At 40.6% G+C, this 23,454-nt stretch overlaps 1 protein-coding gene across 1 annotated transcript in view; it reads right to left on the bottom strand.

Annotated features, from left to right (window-relative positions):
- Positions 1–7,884: 7,884 nt before the first annotated feature.
- Positions 7,885–23,454, bottom strand: part of slc24a3 (solute carrier family 24 member 3) — a 299,931-nt gene continuing 284,361 nt past the window's right edge. The window contains exons 14-17 of the mRNA XM_052012278.1: positions 20,245–20,359; positions 16,810–16,922; positions 14,813–14,878; positions 7,885–11,149 (exon numbers count right to left, since the gene is read on the bottom strand). Of these exons, the coding sequence (XP_051868238.1) occupies positions 11,000–11,149; positions 14,813–14,878; positions 16,810–16,922; positions 20,245–20,359 (444 nt within the window). The 3' untranslated portion in view covers positions 7,885–10,999. The remainder of the gene's footprint in view (positions 11,150–14,812; positions 14,879–16,809; positions 16,923–20,244; positions 20,360–23,454) is intronic.

Genomic DNA, 23,454 nt, shown 5'->3' with positions numbered 1-23,454 from the left:
CAATACTGAGATTTTCAAAATTGACATTCTATTTGAAGAATGTCTGACACAATCTTGAACTAAGCCAACAACTTCTGGGAAAACTGGTGACAGTTTTTTGAAGTAGTTAACAGCATGAGAATTTAGTGAAAACATTTTTCTTTTTCAATATTTTATTAATTCCAAATAAAAAATAAAAACTTAGAGAAGATCCGCTGCTCTATTTCTGGATCTATTCTGAACTTATGGGGACCTTTTTTGAACTACTTTCAAAACCACTGATTTGGGTTTAAAATACAGATACTGGCCAATACTATTATGTCTTTAGGGTGTTTTTTTTATCAAACAGCTTCAGTTTTGGTAGTGGCTTTGATTTTTTTATAATAAAATTATTCCAATTTAATAATACTAATTAGTTACCATTTTTGTTTATTAATATGAAACATTGTGATTTCAAGTGTGATTCAATAAATCTATTTTGTAACATTTTGTTTTTTCCTTTGTTTCATGTACTTTGTATTTATTATTTGGAAGTAATAAAAATATTGAAAAAGAAAGAAAACATTTTTTAAAAAAGCATTAGTTCAACATGAAAATTTACAAGCTAACCATATTAATCTTAATTGATTCCAACAATGAAACTAAACAGAAAGGCAGTTAAAATAAACAAACCCTCCATTCCCGGAAAGAGGAGGGTTAACGGAATTATATCTAAGAATAACCATTTACCAGTAATTGTTCCTTTAAGGCCTATAGAAGAAGGGTATAAACACAACTCTGATGACATACATGATGAGACACTCTTCCCACAAACAATCATACATATTCCTGTTGTTATACTGTATATATACACTGTAGTTCTGAATAAAACAGGCATCTTGGCAAATGGATTGGTTTGAGGAATACATTGTTTGGCATATTAGTTGTGGCAAATCAGCATTAAGGATTAAGATTTTGCCTGTTATATGGAATGTTTTCATAAGGAATAGGAGCAGGAGCAGGTATTTTGGCCCGTTGCGCCACTGAGGTCATGGCTTATCTTCTACTTCAGTGTAATTTTCCTGCACCATCCCTTGGTTCCTTTAATGTCCAGGATTCAATTGCTCACTGTTTTCAATGAACTCAATGGTTGAGCCACCGCAGCCCTGCGGGTTAGAGAACTCCAAAGATTCATCACCCCCTGAATGAAAACATTTCTCTCATTGCAATCCTAAATGCCTAGTCCATATTCTGAGATTGTGCCCCCTTGCTCTAGACCCTATGGCCAAGGGGAGTATCCTTCCTGCATTCAACCTGTAAAGCCCAATCAGAATTTTATAAGTTTTGATAAGATCTTCTCTCATTCTTCTAAACTCCAGATCCAAATAAACTCAAGTTTACTCAGTCTCTCCACATAAAATAAAACCACCATCCCTGGAACCAGTCCAGTTAATTTTCCTCCAAGGCAACTATGTTTTATTTAGGTAAGGAGACCAAAACTGAACACGGTATTCCAGATGCAGTCTCGCCAAAGTTCCTTGTAATTGCAGAAAGGCATCTTTACTCTTGCACTCAAATTCTCTTGTAATAAAGGTCAACACACCAGTTGCCTTCCTGCTCCTGCTTGTTACACCTGCAAGTTGGCTTTCAGTGATTCGTGTACAAGGACATCTAGGTCCCTTTGAACTTTAGCATTACCCAATCTCTCATCATTAAAAAAAATGAGCTGCTTTTCTTTTGTAGGTACCGAAGTGAATTTCTTCATATTTCCACATCATATTCCATCTGCCGTGTTCTTGCCCACTCTCTCAGCTTATCCATATCCCCTTGAAGCTTTTCTATATCCACCTCCCTACTCACATCCCAACTAATATTGTATCAGTGGCAAATATGAAAATATGACATTTGGGTTCCTCAGTCAAATTGTTGGTATAGATTGTGAATAGCTGGGGCTATCCTCTCTTCATCAGCCCCTGTGTTAGCCCACTAGTCATCCCTTTGCTTTCTGTCTGATAACCAATTCTCAATCCATTCAGTACATCACCTTCAACTCTGGATGCTCAATCCCACACGGGACCTTATCCAAAGCCTTCTGAAAATCCAAATGTAGCACATCTACTGGTTCCCCTTGAATATTCTGCTAGTTATGGCCCCAAGACACTCCAGACATGCTTTTCCTTTCATAAACGCATGATGACTCTGCTCAATTCTACTGTTCTTTTCAAGGTGTTCTGTTATTACACTCTTTATTAAAGAATCCGGCATTTTTCCTACTACTCACGTCAGGCTAAGAAGTTGATAATTCTGTTTTCTCTTTCCTTTCTGAAATAGTTCAATCCAGTTCCAAGATTTTAAAAGCAATAAGCATCCCACGGCAGTAAGCTATTTTATGAACTATTCTAAAGTATTCTGTTAATCCAAACAGGGATGAAATAGTATTACAATTAACCTAATTGTTAACCATTTGAGGCTTGTGCCCCTGCACATAATGGATCAACTTACAAATCGATGCACACCAGCAGAAAGCTTTGGTGCCAAGGAATAATTTAAGAAAATTTCAAATGCATTTCATAGTTCTCTGCTCTTAACTTTTCATCATGCCCATGATTTTCCAACACATGCTTCCAGCTCCATCAGTGAATGCTTTCAGAAAAGAACCCCAGTTGGCAAAGAGTTGGGTGGTTCCCTTACATTTGTTGTGGGGACACCCATTTAATCAATGCATCTTATCAGAAAAAAGAATAATCAACAGTAGTTAAGCACCCAGTCACTGAAAATCCACACAGAGGCAGTTGATACTTCTCTTCAGCCTGATCTGTAGCTATGAAAATTGTGCTCCAGATGATGTTGAAGCACGAGCAATATCTCCAAACTGGATAAAGTCGCCATTCGATGTCTGTTGTCCCTGATGTGCAGAAAACTTTATATTACCATAGAACCATAGAACCATACAGCACAAAACAGGCCCTTCGGCCCACCATGTTGTGCCGTCCATCAAACCACCCTCACACTACCTAACCCCTTCCTCCCGCATATCCCCCCATCACACACTCCTCCATATGCCTATCCAACAAGCTCTTGAACCTGTTCAATGTATCTGCCTCCACCACCACCCCAGGCAGCGCATTCCATGCACCAACCACTGTCTGGGTGAAAAACCTCCCCCTGACATCTCCCCTGAACCTCCCACCCATAACCTTAAAGCCATGCCCTCTCGTCTTGAGCATTGGTGCCCTGGGAAGGAGGTGCTTACTGTCTACTCTATCTATTCCTCTCAGTATTTTATATACCCCTATCATGTCTCCTCTCATCCTCCTCCTTTCCAGTGAATAAAGCCCCAGCACCTTAAGCCTCTCCTCATATTCAATACTCTCTAATCCAGGCAGCATCCTGGTAAATCTCCTCTGCACCCTCTCCAATGCCTCCACATCCTTCCTGTAATGAGGCGACCAGAACTGAACACAGTACTCTAAGTGTGGCCTAACTAGAGCTTTGTAAAGCTGCATCATCACCTCGCGGCTCTTAAACTCAATCCCGCGATTTATGAAAGCCAACATCCCATTGGCCTTCTTAACTGCTCTTTCCACCTGTGAGGCAACTTTCAATGAACTGTAAATATGAACCCTCAGATCCCTCTGCTCCTCCACACTGCCAAGTACCTTGCCATTTACCCAGTACTCTGCCCTGGAGTTTGTCCTTCCAAAGTGTACCACCTCACACTTCTCCGGATTGAACTCCATCTGCCACTTGTCAGCCCAGCTCTGCATCCTATCAATATCCCTCTGTAAGCTCTGACAGCCCTCCACACTATCCACAACACCGCCGATCTTAGTGTCATCCGCAAACTTACTAACCCAGCCCTCCACCCCCTCAACTAAGTCATCTATAAATATCACAAAAAGTAGAGGTCCCAGGACCAATCCCTGCGGGACACCACTAGTCACTGCCTTCCAATCCAAGGGCACTCCTTCCACCACAACCCTCTGCTTTCTACAATGCAACTCATGCAGAATACAACTCATTCTGCCTTTCACTCACTAAGCCCCCAGCTTCAACTGCTCAGCAGGAAACAGCCTCAGCTTAGGCTGCTGCTTATGCTTCTGGTAATTGATGATAAAACAAAATTTACAAGGGTCCTGCACCCTTTGAGGGCTGGAAGCTTAATCTCTTGGAGAGAAAACAACAAAAATTCATGACACAGCTCTGAACATCAATGCTCGACTCCATATGTTACAGTAAATCTTGAGAGAACAGAGAAAATTTAAAGTGTGTTCCCAATGCCATATGTATATCCAGTAATAATTTCTGATGCCCGAAACAGTACATTGTAATAAAATTGTTCTTTCATATTAAGCCCACATAAATCTAGACCTACCCCAGACATTACTGCATGATGTATTGGATTAGGAGTATTGTTGCATTTATTATTGGAAATTAGTAATAAAACAAAGCAAGAAAATCCCCTGTTAAGAATTATCAAATACTGATTTTCAACAATAGGTATTGCCAAGATGATATCTTAATGTTAATGCTCTTTTAAAGATATCTACATTGTCTCTGTGTCCAAGCTTGCTTCTGCAATAATATAGAGCTTGTACAAAAGGCTGACCTTCTCCTACACTGTACTGAACATAAAAGTCATGCCAAAAGTTCCGTTTAATTTAGGTTTTAAAAACCCTGGTTGCTGTCCATTTGGAGTATTACATCTTTGTTTGGAACCAATCCTTGACAGTGTTAACAGGCATGCTGTAAGTTTCCCCAGAACATCCTGAATTACAATGAGAAAAATTAAAAAGTTTCTTTCAAGTTTGAAATCTTATACGTCTATACATGTGGGATATCTTTAGCCCTTTGTCACCTGCATCTTTCATCTCCCTCCTTCTATCTTTCAGTCCAGCTGAAGACCTGAAACCTCGACTGTCCACTTCCCTCCACAGATGCTGCCTGACCCACTAAGCTCCTCTAGCAGTTTGTTTTTTGCTCAAGAATCCAGCATCTGCAGTCTCCAGTGTCTCTATCTGAAAGGAATGTTCATTTTGTGCATTTTTATAGTTTTATCATATTTTAAAGTCATTAATGTGTTGCTCATATTGCTTGAAATACATATAGAAAGAATTACTTGCATCCATCACAAAAGAAAAAAAAGTGACAGAATGAAGGATAGTTGGTGGGGACACGGAGAAACTGGTATAAGATTAGTTTAACTCTGTTATCAATGGTCAGTGCAGACTTGATGGGTCAAAGGTCCTGTTTCCATGCTATATGCCTCTATGAATAGATAATACTGCAGGATAGTGTTATTCACAGCATATTCAAGTTAATAATAGAACATATTCTGGCTCAAGTATCGTGCGAATGTAATGGTTCTTGAAGTATTATGGCATCTACCACTGAGTGCTCCATTATCATTGGAATGGACCTTTCATGCTGAGCTATCTCATGGCTGCCTTGTGTTTTCTGGGAGCTACTGGCACAGTCAAAGATCAACGCTCATCAGCAACACTATCCCAGCACGTTCTAGCATTTTATCTGTTGCATGAGATTTAGTCAGAGAATGTCTGTGTGGGCCAAGAAAGAAGCCACTTGGCAGCAAATCTGAAGCCATTAGAAAAATTCCATGTGGTTTAATCCAACTTTTAACAATGGCTTGAACTCCTTGTTGATGGGTGTTTTCAGGGACACTGGTATAGAATGTGGTTATATTAATAGAGGGCTGCTACAACAAGGTGATGCAGCTTAAAGGTACAGAGAAGAGACACAGGCAATTTTATATGCCATTAGAAGCCAGCTGATATATTTGAGTGGGTGCTGTTACCATTCAAGGCCTATTCATTGGGAAACTGTATTGCCACTTTATTACAACATGAAATGGGTGGAGTAAATGGGGATTTGAAGGCCCTTTGGTGTCCCTCACAGAAGGAGAAAAGCAGGAGGATCAGTGCTCGACTTCTCTAAAGTTGGACAAAAATCGGTAGACTCGTTTGCAATACACTTGTCACTTGCATGGTTTTACCACATCCACCCAAGGCAAAATCTAGCAGACTTCTCTGTGAAAACAGAACTGGAGAATATAGCATTAATTAGCAGATACATTAGCATAAATTAGCCAAAGATCATTACACTGGATTGGACCTTTGACTACTGCTGCTCAGTGATGTGGTATATTGTTAAATTACAACAGGTCTGAGTGAAACTACATATTTGAGTTTCTTCATTTAGGGTTCATGTGTCGAAGGATGAATAAATCTACAGCGTAGGACAATGAAGTGGTATAATGCATTGGTGAGCCAGAAGAGAAGTCATAAAATGGCAAGGTCTGGGGTTATGTCCCTGATTCATTGAATGAAAAGTTCTGATGTTTGTGGCGTCATTGGAGAAAAGAGCTCTATGGATGCCAGGAGTTTCCCAGCATCTATTTTTGGACATCATCCTGATGCCTCACTCAAGGCTGGCATTGACTGATTGTGAGGTTGGACAAACTGGTGGTGTGGTTTTCTCTGGAGGCTGAGGGGAGACCTAATAGAAGTTTATAAAATTATGAGAGGCGTAGATAGACATCTGATATCTTTCTCCCCAGGGCCAAAATGTTGAATGCTAGAGGGCATATTTTTGTGAGAGGGAGAAAATTCAAAGGAGATGAGCGGAGCAAGTTTGTTTTTACAGAGAGTGGTGGGTGCCTTGAATGTGTTGCCGGCGGTGGTGATGGAGGCAGATATGATAGAGGCGTTCAAGAGGCTCTTAGATAGACACATGAATCTGCAGAGAATGAAGGGATATGGACCATGTGCAGGCAGAAGGGATTAGGTGTCATTAGCTTACTTAATTTGGCTTGTTCCCAAGCTGTACTGTTCTATCTTCTAAGGAAACTCCGAGCAGGGAAACCAACGGAGATGATAAGTGAATGCTACAAGTCATGTCTTTTCTTATTCACTACATGGAATGTAGATATTGTTGCTAAGGCCAGCATTTAATGTCCATCCTTCTTGCCCCTGTGAATGAGGTGATAGTCACTTTCCTGACCATTGATAGGCATGTGAATGTGTGAGTATATGTGTGCATGCATGTGTATATGGTGGTGTGTCTATACTTAGAGTAATGCAGCAGAGGTGCATGTTGATGAAACTTTGAAGAAAATATTTTATTAGATAATACTCATTTTTGGGGGTGATCTCATCGCAAAAAGCAAATAGACTAGTCCAGCTTCACGCAGGCTGAACCTCACAACTAAGTGGCTTGGACTTATACCATTGGTAATTTATTTGAAACTTTCACTAATTTTCAGTAAGACTTATACCTTGTGTAGACAATAGTTTTGAAAAAAGAAAGCGTACTCAGAATTTACTGCAGCTGACCTAATTGGTGCACTGCCATTGGAAACAAAGAAGTGGAAATATTTTCCAGGTAAACTGTATAATTGGGTGATCTATAGTTAAAATTCTCCAACCAGGGAATTCTCACTGAACCTCACAGCAAAGTTTCCAAATGGAGAGAATCTAAGACGGATTAAATATAAAGAGCTCTTGTCTACCTCCACAAGGACATTTACCAAATGGCGTGAAGCTCTCTATGAAGTCCCAAAAACTCAAAGCTCATGTGCACTACCTAACTCTACCTTTAAGGTTCATATGCAGAACTGACATGAAAATGTAGTTTTGAAGGATAGAACAAATTGCTAATCTTTGCATTACCCCAGCTGGAAAGGTATTTCATTTATGAAAAGAATTGCAAAATTGCTAATGCAATCCCAAAGTAGAATGAATCTTACTAGACATGAATAAAAGGACAAATGCCATTTGCTTTAAGATGTATGCCATACTATCTGCTTCCTCATTTAGCAAAATATTTATGATTTTAAACGCTTTAGATTCCATGAAATTCTTTTCAGTTAAAAGAAAATACCTTGTGAAAAATCCGCATTTGACCAGCTTACTGGCAAAATTGAAACTTTAATCAACTCAATATAGTGGTAGTGCTAGGAAACAAGACTAGCCTGCAAGATAAAATCTTACTGTTTACATATCATGGGGATTCATCCAACATTTTACATCAAACTTCAAAAGGTGATTACAATGCATTGAGTTAATTTTCAAAGAGTTGCCATGAAATATTTATTCCAGCTAAATGCTACTGGATAAAATTCTTGGTTTTGTTCAGGAACAAAAGTCGACATGTGTATTAAGTGCTGAGACGCTATCACCAAGACAAGGATTCCACTCCCTTAGAGCTGGAAAGAAAACTACAGCAACAGTTAATAGACAGTAACCACTGATAGATATTAAACCAACTGATGTGTATGGTGTTGGCCAGTTCTGGTAGACAAACAGAAAGCCTTTATATGTACATGTCCTTGTGATTGATGATCCTGACATCTCACTCTCCTGGTTTGCTGGCAACAGCCCTGTCTCATTTTAGATTTTTAGCAAAGTGATTCTACACTGGAAATGAGTTACAGCACAGGGTGGAGAAGCAGGAAGCTATGCAAGTTAGAATGTGCAATATGTCTCAGAGGTTTACATGGAATAAAATATTATGGACAAATGTGGAAAAAAAAGGTCAGAGAGCCTAATGGAATGCAGCCTTTTGTATCCAAGGAACTGGGACTCAAGGAAATAGCACACAAAACGTTGATGGGAAGGGAATTAGCAGGTCAGGCAGCATCCATGGAGGGAAATGGATAGTTGCCATTTTGGGTCAAGACCCTTCATCTGGACTGCTAGATCTCTCATGGAGCCTTGGTTAGACCTCTCTTGGAGTACAATGGGCAGTTCTGGGCACCACCACTTAGGAAAAATATCCTGATTTGGGAGGGAGTGCAGCAAAAATTTACCAGAATAGAACTTGGGTTCCAAGGATAAAAATGCACGGAGAGACAGCACAAACTAGGATTGCATTCCCTGTAATTTCAAAAGTTAAGTGACAAATTGATCATAGTTTACCAGATATTAAGAGGGTAGAGAGAAAGAGAGAGAAGAGAGAGAGAGAGAGAGAGAGAGAGAGAGAGAGAGAGAGAGAGAGAGAGAGAGAGAGAGAAACTATTTCCAATGATTGGATTGTCTAGGACTAGAGGATATAGTCTAAAATTCAGTGCCAGGGTTTTGAGGAAAAATGTTAAGAAATACATAAGAAGGAAAGCAGAATTTTGCATCTCTTTAGTGCAGACAGCACTTGATACCAGATCGTCATCAATCCTAAATCTTAGACTGATATTTTATTAACAGAATGAAATGAGTACGGAGAAAAGGTGCATTGATGGAGCGGCCATGATCCCACTGAATGACAGAAGAGGCTTGAGGGGCCCAACCCTTTTCCTATGTTTCTGCTTTGAGGGTTGATGATGGAAGGGGTGAGGGAGAGAGAAAGAGAGAGAGTGAAAGAGAAAGAAAAAGGGAGAGATATAGAGGGAGAGAAAGAAAGACAGACAAAACGCAGTAAAAATATTTACTAAAATCACAAAGCAGGGGAATAATGGTGATGTTGGATGCACAGATGGTGAACAATCCATGCATGTTACAGTAGACTCACTTAGCCGATACAACCCTGAAACTGATTGTCCTTGAAAAGTTTGTAGCATATTAAATTTCTCATGTATTTATTTCTCTGGAACATAAATGAGGTTTGGTTCCTATTGAAATCATGATTTAACACTGTCCTGTAGCAGTAAGTATTGGCTTGTAAACTTTGGTGAGGTGTGATCAATGGAATAATAATCCACCCTTTCTAATCATAATTTGGGGATTCAGTGTATCATTACTTAATCATTTAAGAAACAGAACAAGTTATAATTATATTGAGACAACTAACTACAATCAGCTTGGTGGAGTCATTTCTTAGCAAATTCATCTAGAAATTTATTAACTACAGCAACAGTTAAAGACAATTAAAATCTTCCTCACCACAGTCATTTCTGCAGGAAAATTGGTTGAGGAAGACAACCGACTAAAACCAGGGGGTCAAGCATGCAGGCATGCATGGAGCTTTCAAACAGTCCTGTAAAAATGTGCTGTGAAACTGCAAAGTGGCTTCCTGTGCTGTTTTTTTTTATAAATATATAAATTAAACATGCTTTATTCTTAAAACTACCTGTACAGACAAAACCCAGAGCAACTTTGCTTCTTCAGCTGCCCTATTTGTACCTTAACCAACATTTCCAAATCAAACACCGCGCAGCTGGGTAAAACCATGATATAATATCTTACATACTCTACCTTTTTGAAAAGGAAAAAAACTCCCAATATATACAATTTTTTATACCATCAATATACACACGTGTACCATTGACTGCGCAAACTGTTCCAACAAAGAAAAAAATTCGTGCAAATGTACCTCCTGAAGAAATCATTGACAGGAGTAGTATATGGGTACAAACTGCAGTAAGTTTAAGATGTCAAATTCCATAACTCAAATTCGGCATAAATGCTATGGCTCAGAGCTTAAACTCCACTTTCCCATCAGTGGTAGGAACAGCTGGTGAGCAATAGGACAAGGTGAATCATGTTGATATGTACATTCTTGGTTTTCAAGCCCTCTGGCAGAGGAGAAGCTGGGTGGGAAATGAAGGCATGGGGAGGGGAGAGAGTAAGAGGTAATTTCACAGGGCAATAGAATTCCTTGCTTTAAGGTACACTTTATACTCTTCAATAACAAGTGCCATTTGTAGACCTCCCGCTCATCTCTCTCAAGACAAAATATTTCTTTCTGATAGAACTGAGAATATACAAACGTGGCAGGTATATCTTCCAGCCTTACGTTAATTAGCAGCCAACAATATCAGATAAGTTTTCTTCTTCAGGTGTGTGTTTGTGTGTCTGTGTGTGCGTTAGTGTGTATCTGTGTGTGCGTTTGTGTGTGTCTCCACATAAATACATTAAAAATACGTTCACATCAATACAGGTGTTTGTTTTCTCTCTGAAAAATGTGTCTTGTACCCAGTTCTCAGTAGGAGCAGTTCCTTGCAGCTCACAACATTAAGCCATGGGACTTTTCCTCTTCATATAGTTTTACTATTGCACTGATTCCAAGGTTGAGTCGTCTTCACCGTACATCAGTGGTCCCGGCACATGGGAAGGTTCACAAATGTGAAAACATTGAACTCCGTCATGATGGAGAAACACAAGAAAACTGCGTAGAGGAACAGGGATACACAGCCGAGCTTCTTATCCAGTTTCCACTTGTTCAGATGAACGCAAACTACCTACAGAGAAAACATCAAAAGCAGTGTTAACTGTCACAACCAACTTCAATATCTTTCACCTACTCTGCAGGATGAACTTCAAACAATTGTGTCTGAATTACAAACAAGACAGCAAGGCTGTGGAAGAGTAATATCTTCTATTAACCACCGTAATTTGCAAAAGTGAGTGGAGAGGGCGGAGATCCAGGGAATGGCTGAGAGGCAGAGGCCAAGAGTCTCTGGGAACAATTGAAAGAGAGGCCAGGGTCTCTGTTGGGTGGCTGAGAAAGAGGTTGGAGCCCCTGGGATTGATTGAGAGAGAGGCTGGAGTCTCTGGGATTGATTGAGAGAGAGGCTGGAGTCTCTGGGAGCAGCTGGAGTTTCTGGGAAGGGATGAGAGAGAGGGTAGAGAACAGTGGATGAGAGTGAGGCCAGGCAATGCGGGAGTAGCTGAGAATGAGGACAGAGTCCCTCACAACAGCCAAAAGGGAGGCCTGAGACCCCTGGAGTGAATGGAAGGGAGGCCAGAGATCGTGGAGCAGTCAGGAGGGAGCTCAGACCCTCAGGGTGTGAACAGAAAGGGAGAGGGAGACCTCATAAGCACATAAAATCCCAGAAGGGGGTGACAAGGAAGGGGGGTGACAAGGAAACTAGACCCCCCAAGAATAGGCAAGAGGGAGACCAGAGACCAGGACACTGACTTCATACTCCTTTTATATCCTTGATCCTTTGCTTGCTCCACTCCTAATCCGAGGAGGTCGACTTCTAAAGAAGGACATTACCACATATTAACCAGTTATACCACTCCTGCACATAATACCTAATAATCTGATAGCTGATCTTTGAAGGCATGTCACGGCAAGTTGCTTGAAGCATTGATTTGCAGAAATCTATTGCATAGAGGGAGACCATCCAGCCCATTGTGCCCATGCCACAGAAAAAGAGCTACTTGAATTAATCCCAGTGACCATCTCTCAGCTCGAAAACCTGTAGCTTTATCAAGTGCACTTCCAAGTAATGTTTAATTCATTGAGGATTTCTATATCTGCCTTTCTTTCAGGTAGCAAGATTCACTCCTTTAATCTGGCCTCTGCCTCACCACTCCCCCTCTCCTCTTTGTGCTGGCTATTTCCCCTCTCCACTCTCAGAGCTGATGCAGGGTTTTGACCAGAAATGTTGACAATTCCTCCATCCCACCACACCACCACCACCGCCCCCCCCCCCCCCCACAGATGCTGCTCAGCCTGCTGAGTTCCTCTAGCAGATTGTTTGTTGATCACTCCTTTACTCTTTACGATGTGAAATAATTTTCTTTAACTGCCTTCCAGTCCTCCACTAATTACATTAGGGTGCAATGGCATAGTGGTTAAGTTACTAGACTAGTATTTAGAGGCCCTAACTATTGATCTGGAGATGTGAGTTCAAATCCTACTATGGTTGCTGGAGAATTTAAATTCTTGCGAGGAAATAAATTTGCACTAAGAAAGTTAGCCTTAGCTAATGGTGACTGAATTGTTGTAAAACCCTCTCTGATTGATATACAGTACCTCATTATATCTCCTTAGAAGACAAACCTTGCCCTAGTTAGTTTCACCACATAACTCAAACTCTCCTTGTAGATTATAGATTTTTGGATATTCAGGAATATGGAAATAGTGCAGGAAAGTGGTGCTGAGATAAAAGGACAGCCATGATCTTATTGAATGGTTTGCTTCTGCTTCTATTTTGTGGCACGATCACCTTCTGACTGTAATGCACTGACTGGGATGGGGTGCAGTTCTCCAGCTGTGGCCAAAGTAAAGTACAAGCCATTAGACTGGGGTTAAAGGGTGGCTAAGTCCAAGCCTAAATGACTAATCATCCAAATACATAACAGGGTGGTCATCATCACACAGAGCAGTAGCAAGTACCAGGGTGAATCCCAGCCTGGCTGTCATAAGAGAAGCAGAAAGCTAGAACCATACAAAGAAGGATCCTTGGTGATAGAAAAGCAAAAGTACTGCAGATGCTGAAATCCTGAAATGAAACAGAAAATGCTGGAAACACTCAGCTGGTCAGGCAGCATCTGTGGAGAGAGAAACAGAGTTAACGTTCTGGGTCAATGGCTTTTCATTAGAACTGGGAAAAGTTGGATATCAAAGAGGCTTTAATATTGCAGAGAAAGGGGGTGTGTATGGAGGGAACAAAAAGAATGTCTGTGATAGGGTGGAGATTGAGACCCTGAATGACACGTCGTGTTGGTGCTGACTGAGAAAGGGTGGTGAAGGCTTGTTAGTCACAGCTGACCTGTCTGGAGGAGGTGTAAATAGGAGATTAATGAGAACAGAAGAGAAAGAAAACAAAACAATGCTGGAACTGTGAGAAATAAAACACTGCAGATGCTGGAAATCTGAAATAATTGAGAATGTGAAAGTGGCAGCAGGGTGTAAAGTGGTAGGGTTCCAAGCTATGCATGTTTCTTTGTGGAATACATGGAACAGTCATTGTCTGCCCTGCCGAGGACCCCTCCTTCATCTCTTCTCTAGTATAGTGATGACAGTATTGGCACTGCTTCCTGCACTTGTACAGAATTCAAAAGTTTCTGCCTCCACAGATTCTGCCTGATCCCCTGAGTGTTTCCAGTTTCTTTTGATTTTACCCACGGCATTAGATGACTATCAATGCTGTAAAAATCCCTGGCAGATTTTTACACAAATTGTAAAGGAAGCAAAATGGAATTCGTCAGTATTGGAATGGTAGATTTTAAAAATTAAAGATTTGACCTCAGATTAATTACTAGAAGAATTTCCCAAAACAATATTTGGTGACATGCAGTGAGGGTGTACCACACTGCTCACTGCAAAATGAATACAATGTTAAGAGCTGGGATAATTGCTTAAACAGAAGTCAATGACAATAGCTTTAAGTTGTATTCTGTCAAAATGACTGAAATTGCACCTGATTTTAGTTTCATAGATGGAATCATACAAGGAGCCAAAGTCTTCAAATCAGTTAAAATCTTTCAATAACAATAAATAATCACATCCTGATGATCAAAAGTATCAGCAATGTTTTTCTCATGAAATATATTTGAGATTAAGACCCCTCTACAATGCAGGACTGGCACAATACAAAGTTACACTGTGATATTGTCTTTCTGTTATTAACCATTCAAATTTCAGGTAGGGATGAACATTTTCAAAAGTTTTCAATGCAAACAAACAGTAAATTATAAGATAGTGCTAGAACTCTTCTAATGTGCTAATAAGCATTTGATCCGAAGGTTTAGAGAAGGATTTCTTTTCCTTGGCTTTAGTAGTGAGACAACATTTTGCTAATGAATCTTAGAGAAAGGCTCTCTCTCAATATGATGCCAGCTTGCTAACAAATTCACATTATTGCATGAGGAATAACTATTAGTGCATGAGGAAAAATTCAGAGAAATTAGACGATTAATCTGAATTTCTGTAAGCATATGGATGGATTTATTTGAAACTTGTAAGAAGATTTTGACCGAGGTTTGATGAACCACAGAACAAAGCCTTAGAATCATCTCTTAGAGGAAGTCAACAAATTCAGCTGTGATGACATCAACAACACAAAGGTAGGGAAAATTTAAGGCAAAAAAAAGCGGTGTCATTGAATGGGCAATGACACTGGTCTCAGGCACTAGAACAGTCTGAACATGACAGATTGAATACTTACTGTCACAAAAACAGAAGCCAGCAGCAGTCCCACTGAATATTTAAGTCCACGACTGTTCAACGATAACTGAAAAAAGAAAATATTTTTATATTCCTTTTGGAAAATTTCACTGCATTCAAACTAGATGATTTAATAAGTTATTTCTGCCAGAGTGTGTCTGTTGCACAATGTGAAAATTCAGCTTTAGTCTCATTTACTTAAAATCAATGGCAAAGTAATTATATTTTTCCCTCCAATTTATCCCGTCAACTTTGTGGATAATGGCTCAGATAATCCAATACTTTGCAAGCAGCAACTGGAAAATCGCAGACCAACTCTTCACGATCTTTTGGCAAGTCCTCGTGGCATATGAAGTGCTTTGCACAGGGAGGCACTTGGTTAATCTACTCCATGGTACAAGTTCTGGAAGCATTTAGTTATCTGGGTCAGGTACAGATTCTTCATGAATGAACATTAGAAGCGAGGTCAGAGTATCTGACAATGGGAACATGAGGAGGTAGGAGGCTGAAAGGAATCTGTCATTGGTGACGAGCAGTACTGAATCAGGAAGGACCTGAAACTTTGCTCTGCATCTGTATCTTTGCAAACCTGTGTTTGTAATCTGGGCAACTCACAGGCTGCACTTGATGAATAATTAATTTTATTGTTAATGGTATTCAAAGCTCTAATAATGGGAGAACTGGTCCATCTGGACTACAGATGGTCAATAATCGAAGGACTTCACACTTTTACAGGGATCATCTCCATATCGTCACATGTGCAAAGCTGGTAATTCTGTAGTACGCAACATATAGATTAACATAATGCAACCTCCCACATTTTATTTTGCTGCATCTAAAGACTAGCAGTGGTGTTGAGTACGATGCACACATAATTCCTCTAAGATTTCATGTCCTTGTGGTTCTGGCCAAAGTCATCCTCTAAACTTGCATGAAGCTCTGTGTGATTGAGCAATGCCTTATTGGTCCACAGCTCTGTGGCTTGCACAGCAAATGGTAGGTGAATGTCAACAGTGGTTTTGGTGAGTATTTTTCTTGGCCAAGACCTTGCAAGGTGGGATTTTCTGCCTCAGTAGGAATGTAAACTGCATGATTTACCTCTACATGCTGGTTCCAAAAACAACAAAATGATTAAATTACACTAAGAGAGCCTCTGAACGAAACTGTGGAATGAAGAGATTTGATATCGCTCTACCTCCATCTTTAATAGTTTTGGTTATTGAGTATTCATCATCATTGAAGAATCCAAAATTATTGAGAGTGATTGAAGAGGGAAATGACTGGATGGGGGAGGGAATGGGAGGAACAAGAATGGGCAGGATTTGGTAAGGTAATAGTGCTGAGATTTTATGGAGAGAAGGAATCTTTCATGCTTGTAACTTGCAGGAAATAAGGATTAAGAAACTGATGCAACAAACAATCTGCTGGAAGAACTTAGCAGGTCAAGCAGCATCTGTGGGAGAAAAGGAAATGTTAATGTTTCAGGTTGTTGATGTTTTGAGAAACCCTCGACCTGAAACGTCGACAACTTCTTTCCTCCCACAGATGCTGCTCGAACCGCTGAGTTCCTCCAGCAGATGGTTTGTTGCTCCAGATTCCAGCATCTGCAGTCTCTTGTGTCTCCATTAAAAACTGATGGGTGGATTTTGAGTTGGGTAAGGGTGAGAATGGCAAGTTTAGCAGTTCTCTCATTACTAGAGTTTTGAATCCCATTAACAATAAAAATAATTATTCATCACATGCAGCCTGTGAGTTGCCCAGATTACAAACACTGCTTTGCGAAGATACAGATGCAGCAAAGGTTCAGGTCCCTCCAGGTTCAGTGACAGTGAGGTAAAAAGGTACGTCTCTTGTTTTGGGATGGGCACTATGTGTCACTCTAAAATGTCACAGAGTAAAGGGAACTCAGGTCAAATTGGTGAACTATGCTGTCAGGCAGTTTTCAAACATGTCTATGGTGTCTTTTTTTAATACTCAGTAATTAAGCATAAGACTTACATATGAGCCGTAATTCACCACAATCGTCTTAATTGTCCAGGGTAGACCAAGTCCAATCAGGATGTCAAAGACATTGCTTCCTATAGAATTAGATACAGCCATGTCTCCCATGCCTGTGGACATCAGAAGAGGTCAGTTATTATAGAACGTCCAAATTATATTCTCATTATCTCATTGTTTTCAAATATGTTGAGGGAAGAATTAGAATAGAGTATCACTTCAGTCATGTTCAGTGACAGCTCTTCTTCAACAATGGCAGGGACACTTCAAGCATCTATTCAAATTCATAATCTTTCTCAATACTTCTTGGGTGTCTTGTGAGGAGATGATTGTCTCAATAATAAACCTTCTTGTATTTCTTGTTTACTTTCATGAGGAAACTCTTGGAACTCTGCATCCTTGAGGTCACCATGGTGAGAACTGTGAACTGGGGTCCAAGAAAGACCAGCAAGAGTTGCTGCTCATAGAACGTAGCACAGGGACAGGCCCCTTGGCCCACGATGTTGTGCCGAACTAATTAAGCTAATGACACCTCATCCCTTCTGCCTACACAATGTCCATATTTCCCCATTCTCTGCATAATCAAGAGCCTCTTGAACACCTCTATTGTATCTGCCTCCACCACCACCCCTGGCAGCACATTCCAGGTACCCACCACTCTCTGCGTAAAAATAACTGCCCTGCACATCTCCTTTGAACTTTCCCCCTGTCACCTTAAATACATATCCACTGGTATTAGACATTTCGTCCCTGAGAAAAAGGTACCAGCTGTTTATTCTATCTCTGCCTCTCATATTTTATAAACTTATATTAGGTCTCCCCTCAGCCTCTGCCACTTCAGAGAAAACAACCCAAGTTTGTCCAACCTCTCCTTATAGGACATGCCCTCTAATCCAGGCAGCATCCTGGTAAACCTCTTCTGCATCCTCTCCAAAGCCTCCATATAATAGGTTGAGTTGAACTGAATGCAATACTTCAGATGCGGCCTAACCAGAGTTTTATAAAGCTGCAACATAACTTCCTGACTCTTGAACTCACTGTCTCAACTAATAAAGGCAATCACGCCATTAAACTTTACCACCCTATCAAATTGTGCGGCTACTTTCAGGGAGCTATGGACTTGGACCCCATGATCCCTCCCCTCTGTACCTCAACGCTGTTAGGAGTCCTGGCATTAACTGTGTATTTTCCCTTTATATTTCATCTCCCAAAGTGCAACCCACCTCACACTTGCCCAGATTAAATTCCATCTGCCATTTCTCCGCCCATATCTGCAACTGATCTATATCCCACTGTATCCTTTGGCAACTTTCTACACTATTCACAATGCCACCAATATTTGTGTCATCTTCAGACCTACTAACGCACCCATCCACGATTTCATCTAAATCATTTATATGCATCAATAACAGCAGGGGTTCCAGTACCGATCCCTGCAGAACACCACGAGTCACGGACCTCCAGCCGGGACAAGACCCATCAACCACTACCCTTCTATGGGCAAGCCAATTTTGAATCCAAACAGCCAAGTCACCATGGACCCCATGCATCTTAACCTTCTAGATGAGCCTCCCATGAGGGACCAGAGTAGCCTGGAGAGCGACCATCCACTTCCAGCTTACGACTGCTGATTCTTCGGCTGTGGGCTGAGCCTTCAACTTCTTCCATTGGGGTTCAGCGGAGGGGCTAGGGCTTGAGATCTACTAGCAAACCCTAGGCTCTCAGTGAGTGCTCTTAGCTCCAGGGCTTACTTCTGCTTGAAGGGCCGAATCCATGCAGTCTGTTTAGGGTCTTCTATTTTCTTTTACATTTGAGGTGTGAGAAATGTATATTTCTGTTTAAGGATATATTTCAAGAGTCCTTTCAGGTTAACAAATCTCTTGATAATTCTCACACAATGCAGTTAATGTATCTATGGTTTTCCATTTAGCTTTTGTTGTCCTGCTTAAAGAATCTCACATACTCACTGAGTCACTTAAAAAGCTTCACAAATCTTTTCCATGAAGATGTACTAAGTTTGCAGAGGAAGGATGGAGTGATCATCCATTGAGAGTGAGATTATAAATAAAGGGACCCATAAAGGGAATGCAGAAAGGAAAATTAAATGGACAGTGTGCATCTAATCAAGGGGACTTAGTGACAAAGGAGTTGTTAATGGGTATCAAAAAGCAAAATAAAATCTCTCAGATCCTAGAAATCTAAAATAAAAACAGAGAATATTGGAAATACTCAGCAGGTCAGGCAGCATCCGTGGAGAGAGAAAATCAGAGTTCATATTCCAGGTCGATAACCTTACGTCAGAAATATCAGAGGCATTCCCTACGATCTATCCATCTCTCCACCTTCTAACTTGGCCTAGCTCAGCTGAAAACTCATCAACTTGAAATATTAACTGTTTCTCTCTCCACAGATGCTGCCTGACCTGCCGAGTACTTCCAGTACTTTCTGTTTTTATGTTGAATGGGTTTATTATTTTTCGAAGAAGTGATATCCCACATCAATCCTTCAAACACTGAGATATACGGTAACTTAGAGTTTAACTTTTTCCTCAATGACCTTCTTCATGTTGTAACGTTAGAACAGTTTGCATGAACTAGCCAGCATATGCTGCAATGGCAGCCCGAAATCTTTTATTGATTTGTTTCTGGCTTTGTGGACATTTCACCAAACCACACTAATAACATTCCAAATTTACATTACTGTTGCTGTTCAGTTGCACACACTGTAGCTTACAAATACAGACAGTAAGCCACAGTAAGGAGCAGTTCAAGCAACACGGGAACTGTTCCGAGAGTAAAGCTTCCATTGAACTCTGGGGACATATAAGTCATGTGACATAATGTTGTTTGTAGGAAGCAAAAACATAAAGAATTACCTGGATATTTGGAGTCAGGTTGCCAAGGTTTATAAGATGCTTTATGAGCCTTAATTATGTCAGAGTTCACAGCAGGTCAGCAGTAAGATGTCTTTTGCAAGTGGGGGTTTTTAAGTGTGAAAACAGATTGCAGCAGACATGAATCTGGGAGAGATGGTGGCTGACACTGGGTGCCAGAAGTGCTCTAATCCCCACATCTGGACTTTTTTTTTGTTCTGGTTGTGTTCTTGTAATTATGTTCCTTCTTGTAAAAATTGTATAATTTATGTTTATTTTTGTTTTTCTTGTGAATGATGCTTAAATGAAGCTATGTGACGCTGCCATAAGTAAGTTTTTCATTGCACCTGTGCATACTTGTGCATATGACAACAAACTTGACTTTGACCTATGACATTCCTTATCATTAACAGAAAAAAATCCATCACGATGTACATGTGAAAACATGGATGGACACTTACTGTGGATTAACTAAACAATCACACTACAACATAAACTAACTTACCAACGTAAACTAAACCAGCCACCAAAAGACTCAGTGACGACAGCTGCGCTCTGCTTACCTTGTCTGGCAACTATAAGGCTGGCCATGCAATCTGGTACGCTTGTTCCAGCTGCCAGGAAAGTGATTCCCATTATGACATCAGGGATTCCTAGTGTGTACCCGATTATTGTGACCTAGACAACAGCACATTGCTCTTAGTAGTAGAACACAGGATTCTTTCACATTGTTAGCCAGCAAAAAATTGACTTGCTCACTGTTGAGCCACCAGTTACACAGTGTAATCACGGGATGTAACCACGGTTACATTACTGGATTAGTCATCTAGAATTCTGGACTAATGATCCCGAGGCATGATCAAATAAAACTACAGCAGGTGGAGTAATTAAATTGAGTTCATTATATAAAAGAATAAAAGAAACCTCCTGTCAGCAATGCTAAACATGAAACTACTGCACTGTTGTAAAACCCCCATCAATTTCATGCCCTTATGCAGTCTGGCTTATGTCACTCCAGAACCTCAACACCATCATTTTTAATTTCCCTCTGAAATGGTTTAGCATTTCCTGGAGTCCAAAAAAAAATCAATTTCAGTTTTAAGTATATCTCATGGTTAGCATCCATACTATCAAAGGTAAAGAATTCTATGTAGCAGCAGGAGTAAAAATATGATCTTCATCTCTCCTCAATGGCTTATCTTGAGATTGAGCCCCCTGGTTCTAAGCACTACAGCAAAAGAAAACAGCCTTTGAATTTCTGCCCTGTCAGAATCTTGCATTTCTGAATGAAATCACCTCCCGTTCTTCGCAAGTCTGATGAGTTTAGGCCCAGACTTGCTCAATGTCACTAGTTTGCAGTGAATCAGATCATAAATAAGGTGAGGGTGCAGCAAAATCTCTGCACAGTGGAAACCATGTTACAGCTGTTCAGCAAAAGATTAACACTTGCACTCTGGAAGGGACATTTGGAAGTGCCAAAACAAATCAACTCAAATTTAATTTGTTGAAGGCAAAAGCAAATTCGTTGAATGTGGGAACCATGGTCAGTCAAAGAAGTAACTTAATCCTGTAAAGTTCTTTAAGTTCATTTACGGGATAGGGGCATTGTTAGCAAAGCCAACAGTTACCAGCTGTTTCAAATTGCCCTTCAAATTGATTATGGATGACAGACAAGATATGAGGACTTAAGAGGATCAGCTATTGGATGGCTAAACTGGCCAGAGGAACTTTATGGCTTACTCCTGCTTCTACTTCTTAGTAATTCATCCCAAAGAGTTGAGAATGAACATTTTCTCTTGTCAGCTGCAATTTATAACCTTCCATACTCAACCAAAGCCTCTATAGCACAGAATTCCTAGAAACTGTCAACTCCACCCACGAGCTGGTGTGACTAATTGTCATCACTACACCAAAGGATTCTTTTTCTCAGCTTGCCTCAGAGTTCCCTTCTCTGGATCTAACATGACCAGGGATCACTTGATATTGATACAGGAAAAACTCCTTTCCCCAATGCTGACAAATGAAAGAAAACAAGTTAACACATCAAAATACTGCAACATACTCAGATTTTTGTCACATGTTAAGCAGCATCTCCCATTTCTAACGATTTGTACTTGTAGTTGTGATTAATAAACCATTTCCAATGATTTAATGTGTAGTTAAAAAATATTCCAAGATCTAAAATCTCAGTTCAACACCTCTTGGAAGCAGTGTCCACTTTCCTTCAAGGTGATCATTTTAAAATCTTGGGTGACATTCCTAAATTCCCTCCCAGGTCCATGACTTGTTTATGAACACTTTGCTTCCAGGACATCTGGCCCTGGTAACAGAAGCTAACAAGAGGCATGTAGTACACCATGTACTCCCCTCTGCTATCTCAGCCGGAGTGCTTGATTTCACTTTCAGCAAAAAAAAATAGAACCATAGAACACTACAGCACACAGAAAACAGGCCATTTGGCCCTTCTAGTCTGTGCTGAAACGGTATTCCGCTAGTCCCGTTTACCTGCACCCAGTCCATAACCCTCCAGACCTCTCCCGTCCATGTATCTATCCAATTTATTCTTAAAACTCAAGAGTCAGCCCGCATTTACTACATCAGATGGCAGCCCATTCCATACTCTCACCACTCTTTGAATGAAGAAGTTCCCCCTAATGTTCCCCCTAAACTTTTCCCCTTTCACCCTAAAGCCATGTCCTCTCGTACTTATCTCTCCTAATCTAGGTGGAAAGAGCCTACTCGCATTAACTCTGTCTATACCCCTCATAATTTTGTAAACCTCTATCAAATCACCCCTCATTCTTCTGCGCTCCAAGGAATAAAGTCCTAACCTGTTCAATCTTTCCCTGTAACTCAACTCCTGAAGACCCGGCAACGTTCTAGTAAATCTCCTCTGCACTCTTTCTATCTTACAAATATCTTTCCTATAGTTAGGTGACCAGAACTGCACACAATACTCCAAATTTGGCCTCACCAATGTCTCATACAACCTCACCATAACATCCCAACTCCTATACTCAATGTATTGATTTAAGAATGCCAGGACGCCAAAAGCCTTATTTACAACCCTGTCTACCTGCGACGCCACCTTCAGGGAATTATGTATCTGAACTCCCAGATCCCTTTGTTCCTCTGCACTCCTCAGTGCTCTACCATTTACTGTGTATGTCCTACCTTGATTTGTCCTTCCAAAATGCAACACCTCACACTTGTCTGCATTAAATTCCATCTGCCATTTTCTGGCCCATTCTTCCAGTTGGTTCAGCTCCCTCTGCAAGCTTTGAAAGCCTTCCTCGCTGTCCACTACGCCTCCAATCTTAGTATCATCAGCAAACTTGCTGATCCAATTCACCACATTAACATCGAGATCATTGATAAAGACAACAAACAACAATGGACCCAGCACAGATCCCTGAGGCACACCACTAGTCACAGGCCTCCAGTCTGAGAAACTCCCACACAGCCAATTTCGAATCCAGTTTACAACCTTTCCATGAATACTTCGTGTCTGAACCTTCTGAACTAACCTCCCATGTGGGACCTTGTCAAAGGCCTTACTAAAGTCCATGTAGACAACATCCACAGCCTTTCCTTCATCTACTTTCTTGGTAACCTCCTCGAAAAACTCTACAAGATTCGTTAAACACGATCTACCACGCACAAAGCCATGCTTAATCAGCCCTTGGCTATCCAAATACTTGTATATCCGATCTCTCAGAACACCTTCCAATAATTTACCCGCTACTGATGTCAGGCTCACCGGCCTGTAATTA

The sequence above is a fragment of the Pristis pectinata genome, chromosome 3 (assembly GCF_009764475.1).
Source record: "Pristis pectinata isolate sPriPec2 chromosome 3, sPriPec2.1.pri, whole genome shotgun sequence".
NCBI classification, from domain to species: domain Eukaryota; kingdom Metazoa; phylum Chordata; class Chondrichthyes; order Rhinopristiformes; family Pristidae; genus Pristis; species Pristis pectinata.
Note: the sequence above shows the minus strand (reverse complement) of the source record. Positions and strands in the feature narration are given on the sequence as shown.